Source organism: Pteropus alecto, unplaced genomic scaffold, assembly GCF_000325575.1.
Source record: "Pteropus alecto unplaced genomic scaffold, ASM32557v1 scaffold125, whole genome shotgun sequence".
Taxonomy (NCBI): Eukaryota; Metazoa; Chordata; class Mammalia; order Chiroptera; family Pteropodidae; genus Pteropus; species Pteropus alecto.
The window spans coordinates 8,238,822-8,248,193 of NW_006436888.1; the positions used below are offsets into that span (position 1 = coordinate 8,238,822).

General features: G+C 45.3%; 1 protein-coding gene across 4 annotated transcripts in view; it reads right to left on the reverse strand.

The window, feature by feature from the left end:
* Nucleotides 1-3,523: 3,523 nt before the first annotated feature.
* The window catches only part of LOC107195854 (calmodulin-binding transcription activator 1-like), a 72,149-nt gene continuing 66,300 nt past the window's right edge, over nucleotides 3,524-9,372 (reverse strand). For all 4 annotated transcript variants that reach the window (XM_025048581.1, XM_025048578.1, XM_025048580.1 and 1 more), the window contains one exon: nucleotides 3,524-3,817. In XM_025048581.1, the coding sequence (XP_024904349.1) occupies nucleotides 3,809-3,817 (9 nt within the window). In that variant the 3' untranslated portion in view covers nucleotides 3,524-3,808. The remainder of the gene's footprint in view (nucleotides 3,818-9,372) is intronic.

The following is a 9,372-nucleotide window of genomic DNA, read 5'->3' on the forward strand; positions in this document are numbered from 1 at the left end:
AGAAGGTCAAAGGGCAAAGGAGAAGAAAATGTGGCCCCCTCACCGTACTCCGCTCTGGACTGATGTGGAGTCTGGTCTTTGCGAGGCACAAGGCCCACGTCCAGGGACCAGCATTCCTTGGAGTGGGCGGTGGGGCCTTTTCCTGCAAAGGGCCCCTGTCACTTATGATGTAGAGAACTACAGCGTTAACAACACTGGCCCAGAGTCTGGGAGCACGGGTCTCCAGGTGCACAAATGATGCACATTTTTGTCTTGTTTGTGACATAAACGTCCTGCATTTCTGTACCTATCGATTATCGATGATCGGTTCTCTGCTGGAACGGCCAGACCAGAGTCCGAGATGGGATCAGTGCTCCGTAACCTAAAGCTGTACAAGTGACCTCGGGTGTGCTGCCCACATGGAGGAAGCCACTGCTACAGGGTCTCTACGAGTGCCACACGCGTGACAGCCTTCCCGGCGATGGCGGTGGCGGGTCGCCGGAGGCATTAGTCAGGGGTGCTGACGGCTGAGGGATGGCACTGAATACAGCCAGGGCCCCTGCAACCGAGTGACAGGACCACTTCCTGTCTGGGGTACAGCCGGGTCCGCCAGGAAGTGTGGGCAGCGGGGGCCAGAGGAGGGGCAGCACTGACATCTGAGTCCCCTTCCTGCGATCTCCCGGGGCCTGGCCCTGAGCCTCACAGACACAGAGACGGTTAGCGACCACGAGAACACGTGGCGCGGTAGGCACTTCCCACTCAGTCTGCGAGGAGCGAGTGACGAGGCCTCAGCCAGCTGGGCAGAGAGTTCTCAACAGTCAGACACCTTGTGACGCCCCGACAGCCAGTCAGACAGCTGAGCGAGGCCAAAGGAGACGAGTGCGTGGCCAAGCGGAGGGGGGCTCTCTCCCACAGCCAAAAACAGCCAAAAACAGCCAAAACCGAAGAAGCCATCGACAAAGGGCTCAGTGGCTCTTAATTACCTAAACTTTCTTCCGCCAAGACTAGGGACCTCATGCACCTGAACTTGCATCTGCCTGATCGCCACGCGCCATCCGACCACAATCCCCAGCGGCACGCCCGCGTCTCCGTGACATGTTAGAGGACTGAGAGGGGCACCCTTTCAAGTTCCGTTTTCTGCAAGGTGTGGGCTGCCCTCAGAACCCCACCTCATCGAAAGCCCCGGACGCCTCGGTTCCTCCCGGCGTGCACCAACCACCTGCCCCGCACGCCGGCCCTGCTCATCGTGACCTTCGCAACGAGCACTATCCCTGTCATCCCCATTGCAAAGAGGAGGAAACGGGGGCACAGAGAGATTGGGTGACTCGTCTTGAGTCAGGCCTCTGGCAAGAGGCTGCAGTGGGATTCGACCCCAGCCAGCCGGCCACCCCCACGGGCATGACCGCCGCAGCTGCCATCGGCACAGCCCCAGGGAGAGCCTGGAGTTCAAAGCACCTCTTCTGGGTCCCCACACAGTGTCTCCACCATGCAGAGCTGCGTTTAATCTGCCAACACCCTGGAAGGCGAGCAGGAGACACACAATACCCACACTTCGCACAGACGACAACTGAAGCGGAACCAGGAAACGCTTCACAAACTCCTACATGTTAAGCCAAACAATTAATTCACTGTTTTCAGCACCAACACGAAAGTCTTTTGAAGTCTTTCTATTTGAGTTTTTTAAGCTTTGTGTGACTAACTTAAAAGACACCAATGACGTATCCAGAAACCGTGCTTGTCAAAAGCAGGTTTTCTGACTCTCAGACGGTTCTCTCACTGAATCACACTTCCAAAAACTGTATCCGCGTAGCTTACAACTCACTAGCATTCCTAAATACTAACCAGTAAGCAACGTTCACTGAAGGTAAGTAATGTGTCCCTATACAAGCATTCTTAGAAAAATCAGGTTACCTTAAAACGTACCCAGCAGAAAACTTTAAAGACAATCTGACTGACCTAACTGCAAAGTAAAACATCCCAACGCAAACTTTTCTCTTCAGTACCTGTTACGTCTCTTTAGCTCGTCCCGGACTTAAAAAGCACTGGACTCTGTCTAGAGGACATGTGAGCCCCTGGGGAGGTGTCAAGAGGCCCTGATTCTGCCATCAGGGAGCTGGGACTCTGGGGGCCAGAGGCCAGCTCACCTCAGCGGTCCAGTGGGCACAGGGCTGCTTAAGCGAGAGGAATGGGGGCACGTCACCCCCCTCTCAGCCCCCTGAGTCTCTGCTCAGCGACCCCCGAGCTACACACCGCTCGTCTGGTGCTGGAAGGACATGGCCTCAAAGGAGCTGATGAAGACCGGACCTGGCAAGCATGCTGAAATCGTTTCCATGAAAACATCCCCCTGAAATGCAAGGTTTGCTAAGTAAGTTGCTCCCAACTCCTGGGACATTTATTCCCATGTACTTTCTGGCTTTATAATCATAGGATGTTTACCTATTTGCATTTCTCAGCTCTGGTATTTTGTGATTCTGTGAAAAGACACCCAACAGGCCAAAGGCAGTTTTGCAGGTATGTTAAGTATTACAGACAAAAATGAGCTAGAAGCCCGAAGAGTTCACGAGAGTTCCAACCTCTCGTGAACAGCTCCCTACAACTAATTTTAATTTGTGGTTCTAATGAATGACATAAACTTTTATAGGTATCAACAAAGCTCAGAGAGGACTTAAATCCATTTCAATGCTCATTTAGCAGCTTCAGCTGCGTGCAATTAAAGCCTCGGCATTAAATGTTAGAGAATAAAATAATGAGACACTTAAAAAATAATCTGCTTCAGCAGGCCATGCTGAGAGATTTCACAGGATTTTTTTTTTTAAAGGACGTGATTTCTTAGGATTATCTTGCCAGTTCAAAGAATTAACTCAAGCTTGATTTTTGGTTTGTTTTGCTTTGGAATAAGAATTTTCTGAAAAAAAAAAAAAAATACGATAAAAAAATGCATTATCTGAAAAACAATCATAAAATAACATATGGCATAAAGCAATCTGGTATATGGACCATCACAGCTGACTGACCAGGTTTCAGCAGAGACAAAAAGACATTTTTGATCATGTTAATAAAATACTGCTTATTCTTAACTTATGCCTCAAATAAAGAAATAAAATGTTAAAAGGAGAGGGAAAAGCGATTTTGGAAATGAGACAACTTTCTTCTAGCCCTTACATAGAATGAAAGGGCTACACTTTCTCTCCCAGGTATTCGAGAGGATAAAACGTAGTCAGAATGTGGCAGCTAAGGGTAATAACTTTGAATTGCCACAATTTCTGAAACACAATTTAAGGTGCAAAAGGGAAGGGGGCACGTGGCGATGAGGACGGTGTGTGTGGAGGGGAGAGGCAGCGGTGGTGGGCAGGAGAAGGGTGTGAGTGTGTGTGTGCACACACGTGAGTGTGAGTGTGTGTGTGCACACACGTGAGTGTGAGTGTATGGAAGGGTTGGATTGTGTGTGTGAGTTCTGTGTGAACCAGGAGTTAATTTAGCCATTGAGAACCATGAATAGAAAAGGAGATATACTGTATGGGAAAATGCACTCATTAAACTGAAATTTTAAAAGGATGAAAACACAGATTACACTTTATTTTAAAAACTGAAATGAATTTTAATACAGAAAATGACGACAGCATTTTGCAAATTTATCGCTCAAAGGGATATCTCTATTTGAAGAAATCAGCGTGTTACACTTTGAGAGATGAAATGTTACAGCTTGTACACCAAAATTAAAAAATGAAATTAAATTAAAAAATGAAATGGTTACCAAGGTAATGCAGGTCAGGGGATCAAAGGTGAAGGGTCACACATTATTAAAAAGAAATCCAAAAGGGCGGCTGCGTCATGATCTCTGCAAAACAAAGGAGCTCCAGTAAGTAAAACTAGTACCTTTGAGAATTTAAAATTCAGTTCTTGAAAAGAAGACTCCCCTGTAAATTGAACACAGTCATTCCCGATTCTGTGTAGAGCCATTTTCATTTAGGTACAAAACCAAATTTTAATTACCTGTTACCAGCAAAATTTTTGTACAAAATTAACCATTCAATCATATTAAAACCCCCAAATCTCTCTCATTGTAAGTGACTGAAAAGTACGGACACTTCCACCGGACCCCACACCCTGTTTTCTGGAAATGACAGTGTTTGACAAGTTGCCAACATATCAGAAATCTAATTTGGTCACAGCTTGGTGAGTTTTTTTCCCTCTCCCCAAGGAATGAGTTCCAAAATTGAGTTTTGCAAATTTGTTTCATTTGATGTAGCTGCATAAAATTTCCATTATTGGAACATTTAGTATAACAATGTTCTAGAAGACAGCAATAAAGTGATACATGATAAAATAAACTGTGTAACTGTATCTATTAAGATCTGTTCCCACATTCCACTCTCACTGCACAGGGGGGGGAAAAAAGACATCTCAGGCAAAATCACTCGCTAGTTCTACTGGAATTACACAGAATTAGAAGAAGCTTGACACGAGGACCATCCGACAAGGGAAAAAGGTATCTGACAGGTTAGGCTTAATGTCCTCAACAAATATTATTATTTACTCATCTTCCCCATTGCCAAATTAAAATAGCTTGTGTTTTAAAGAGGACAGAAAGAGCTAAGGTTTTGTTTTTGCAACATGCAGCTACCACCTAAATCATGACGGACATACTCAGCAGCAACAAGCAAGCATAGCGATTAGTAGCTACAGTAAACAAGTTCCGTATTCATTTCACTAGTAAAAAAGGTAGACACGATCATCACGGTGACAGTCACCTTGAGTCCCCTCTCCACAACGAAAGGTCAACCTGACCCCAGGATCCAAGGTCCTCGGTCCTCGGTCCTCACCGGACAGCAGGCGCTAACAGGCAAAGCGCACAGCGGCCCCCACGCGAGCGTAAACGGGAGCATCACGAGCAAAGAACTGAGGTCTAAGTACCATTCCTTCCTTCAGTCTCCTACTTCCGTTTCATCCTACGATGCCTAAAGTGTGAGTTCACCTCGTTAAAAATCCAATTCCAAAAATACGTAGAGATTTAAAATACAGACGACTGCCCAAAAGGATTTTATTAAAAGGAACAGGCTATCCTTTCTGGTGGCTTAAAACAATCACTATAAAGGCACACCTAGTTTGACTGTGTTTCACTTTATTGCGCTCCAAGATGTTGCTTATTTATTTATTCTTTTTTTACAAATTGAAGACAAGACCCCACCTTTTTTAAAGAGATTACGACCCGCTTTGCTAAGTACCAGAACCGAACCCGCAATATCTCTGAGGTCTGCCTGTAAGCGAACTCTATAAACATCAGGTTTCTGCTTCCCTTGATTCGGTTTTGTTCAAAATAACTCGCAGAGCTTCGTGCACTAGATACGAGCGTATTAGTGCCTCAGGGCCACGTTTCTGAAAACATGATTTTTTTTAAAGTTCCATAGCCACTGAAAAGTAAACTAGCATTTCATTTCTCTGGGATGCACATCTCCCATAAAGCCTGTCACATATGCACGTGTTGCTGGAGGCGTGCAAGTCATTTTGCACACTCTGGAAGAATCGCTGCCCCATCAAAGCAATGCGTGTGTTGTTTTAGTAGCGCTCAGACAAGCTCAGCATCTTTACAGGAAAAGGCAAGAAGTCAGCGGTACAGCATTAGTCAAGTTTTGTTTTGCTAAAATATTTCCTATTACAAATGAGAAAAAGTCTATGTACTCAGATCAAACATCTCTATGCACCTTTTTTTACCAAGATACATGTATTTATTAAGCAACTTCTTCTTGATGACAAGATAAAGTACTCAGAAGCTTTTCAAGTCTTCTAAATCATTTCTAAAAATCACCAACTCACAAAAGTATGTCAGTCCAAATTTCAGGTAATTTAAGGTGTTTAGTCAACAGTTTTCAAATGAGTTTGCTCTTTGGGTGGAGAAAGGTAATGGCTTCCAGGAGTTACTACATCCCTAATATCAAGGACCCCAGAATCCAACGGAATAAATTAAAAGAGGGCAGGAGGACAATGCACACCTGGGAGCACCTGATCCACCTTCAACCGTGAGCAGTCGCCAGAGCCCCTTGGCTGAGGCGGGTGTTTGGAATACACGCACATTTCCACTGACACGTTCTGACAACCGCCTACTCGGCCTCAGATCTGCTGAAGAGACACGGGGCCTGAGTAGCTTTTATTCTTTCCAAAGGACAGGCCCAAGCTGAAACTCTGCTCACAAAACACCCTCCTAGCCCCCTCCTGGGCCATAGCCAGAGGGACTCGTGGACCAAAATGATCTATCCTCCGTTCTCCTCCGAAAGCATCCTTTCAGTGAGGCCCAGGCATTAGGACTACACGTGGACTGATGGGATAAACGCCAGTGTACACAAAGACGAAAGGGGTTTCTTTAACTCCAAACAAATCCCTAACTGGCAGTACTGACATTTTTACATCAAGGGGGAAGAGAAGGCTAGTCTACTCCAGGAGAGTCTCCATCCAAAATGACAACCAGTAACCGAACAGGAAATGCTGAAAAATCCTACTAACCCCCACACTGTGGGCATTAAGTAGCATGCACAGGACCCTCAACCCAACACCGGAAAGCTGCGATCCCACGCCGGTGAGTTATGCCACAGAAATGAGAAATGCGCCAAGTCTCACTTTCACAGGACCATCAAGTCATCAAGAGTTCTAGCAAAGAACCAAAGAACGCTATTCCAGGGAAATTCTCACCCATACTTAGCCTTCGATGTCGAGACAACTTTATACAGAGTACTCAACTTAACACCTGATTTATACTCCACATTAACTTCTCTCTCTCTCTCTCTCTTTCCTCCAAGGACCAGCCAGCATTTATAAGAACAGAGAAGTGGTTCATTTCTCAACTAAACAGACATAGAACAAAGAACGTCATTTCTAGTAAGGCTAAAACATGACAGAAAGGCTGCCATTTTCACAAGCACGTTAGTTTCTAAACAAAACACATGGAAAACCAGAAAGAAATGAGAATAAAGAACCAAGAGAATTCAGAGAGCAGGAGAAGCTAGGAGACAGCTGAAGAAATACATTAAAATAGAACCCTATACATTTTACTAATTCTTTATAGAATGGCTATCAACTCAATATAATGCTCTCAGCAGCAGAAACTAACATCAGCAAATGCCTTTAGAGATTAAAAAGAAAAATGTCCAGCCAAAACCCTATTACAGTGATGGGGCAAAAAAATTTTATAATCTATAAATAAATAAATCATCAACATGTCATTCATAAAACGAACAATTCACTAGAATAAAACGCACTTGAGCTATGTTGACCCTTCAGTTGTGTGAGGAATGTATTTCTACCCTCCTTCCACGTTGGAACCGATGTTCGATTTTTCGGCACATTAGAAATACCATCTATGGAAACCCTAAGCGCACGAAAGCACTTGGCGTTCAGGTCTGAGCCTCCTGCACGCACCCTACCCCCCGCCTTCCCCTGTCCCCCCGCCATCCCGGCAGGAGCCATTCTGACCACTTGTCGATCTCTGTGAAAATCTATGTCCTCTGTCAAGCTTCTCAAAGAGAGTCTGCTCGAAAATATCTGTTTCTCGAAATTTCTATAAATGAGACAGTAACCGATATCTCCAATCATCGTGTCGTTTCTACTATGGTCCTCCAAAAGAAAACAGCTAAGACTACAAATTTAATACCCTTCCACCCAGGACTTTATCCTCGACGATGTCATTCTTTTCCTGAATAGCTTCAAAGATGCCACAAAAGGATGAAGAAAGTGGACGGGAGAGGGACGAAGGGGACAGGAAACTTTTATGAGTGGTGAAAACGCTCACTATGGTGACAGTGTTGTGTGTGTGTGTGTGTGTGTGTGCGCGCGCGCATGCGCGCACACATGCACGCTCACACTTTCAACCCTACAACTTTAAGTGTGTGCAATTTATTACATGCCAATTATACCTTAAAAAGCTGTTTAGGAACGGGGAGGTGGGCACGAGACGGGGACCTGGCCTCTCCTGTGACCCCCACACAGAGAGAGCTGGGAGTGTCATGGGGGAGACGGCAAGAGCCGCCTCCCCTGAGCCCTTGAATCCCAACCTGGAACCACCTGCTGCTGGTCTTCTTAGGTGACATAAAAAAAAATCCTCCTTGTTTAAAAGAAATGCACAAATATGTAAATACTATATAGTTAAAACATCTGATATTGATTATAACTTTCACATTAGCCGCAAACCTGAAATTACCATATTTTCTAAATTGAAAGTCAGGGCAATATGTCATAGTTTCTCTAAGAAGGGACTGATCAAAATCGGCTTTTGATATACTCCTGGCTTTGCAAATGTTGTCTAAATTCACCAAATATTCTTAAATTCTTTTCTTCAGATTTGAAATTTACATTATGTCAACTCTGTCATAGCCAACAGCCATTGTTTTCTGGTACTATCCCACTAGGGGAAGAGAATCAAACGATATATGCCAAATTCTACTGAATACAAAATAATAAGACAGAAGGAAAAGGAACCAGATCGCCCGCTATTGATTTTATTTCTCTATCGGCTGCTTCCAAGCTCACTAACAGCGCGCGCCGGCGCTTGTTTTAATTGCTCTACGGGCTTCCTGCACCACAGGCAGGATCATTAAAACTCCTACCTTTTCCATTTCCTCTATTCATTGATTCTCAAACTTCAGACTGAATAAAAATCCCGTATTTAAAGCAAGACATTTGTAAAAATAGTTCCCCAAATCCTACCCCCTCGAGATCGCCATTTAGTATGCCAAAAGAGGAGCTCGACAATCTGCATTTCTAGTAAAACCTCCAGATGAGTCTGACCAGAAGAGTCTACAATTCTTGCTTTAAGAAAAACTGCCCAGGTGGGTCTGACCGCATCCTCCTGTCCCCACGCACACGCCGCCTCTTGCGGGCACTGGGCCCAGATGACAAAGCCACAAAGGTGCGAAGCAAGAAACAAATTCCAGCCGGCAACAGCCTAAGGTAGCCCTGCCTCCCGAGACCACTAACGTTTTCTAAAAGCCAAAAGATGCCTAAAAAGTCTTTAAACCCTAGGAGCTACGCTGAAAGGCAGGGTGGCTATCGAGTCCTTTCTGGGCTTTAAAAGTGTGCCACGTGGCTCTGGGTTCGAGCAGCAGCTCTGTCACTTCCTACTTCCATGGCCTTGGACGGATTATTTAATTTTTAAACTAAGTCTCACTTTCTGCATTGATAACATGAAGATGGTAACACGCCCACCTCACGGGGCTGCCGTGAGAATGAAGGAAAATAAGCAGCGAAAGCTCCTCAGCGGCTCGGCGAGTGCGATGGGAGGCCCGTCGCCCTGCTTCTCTTCCCACCCGAGCCTTCCCGAGGTCTGCAGGGGGGACGCTGCTATCCCCATTTCTGCGCATGCGTAAAGGTTAAGCTCAAGACATAAATCTTAAGAACGGCAGAGCA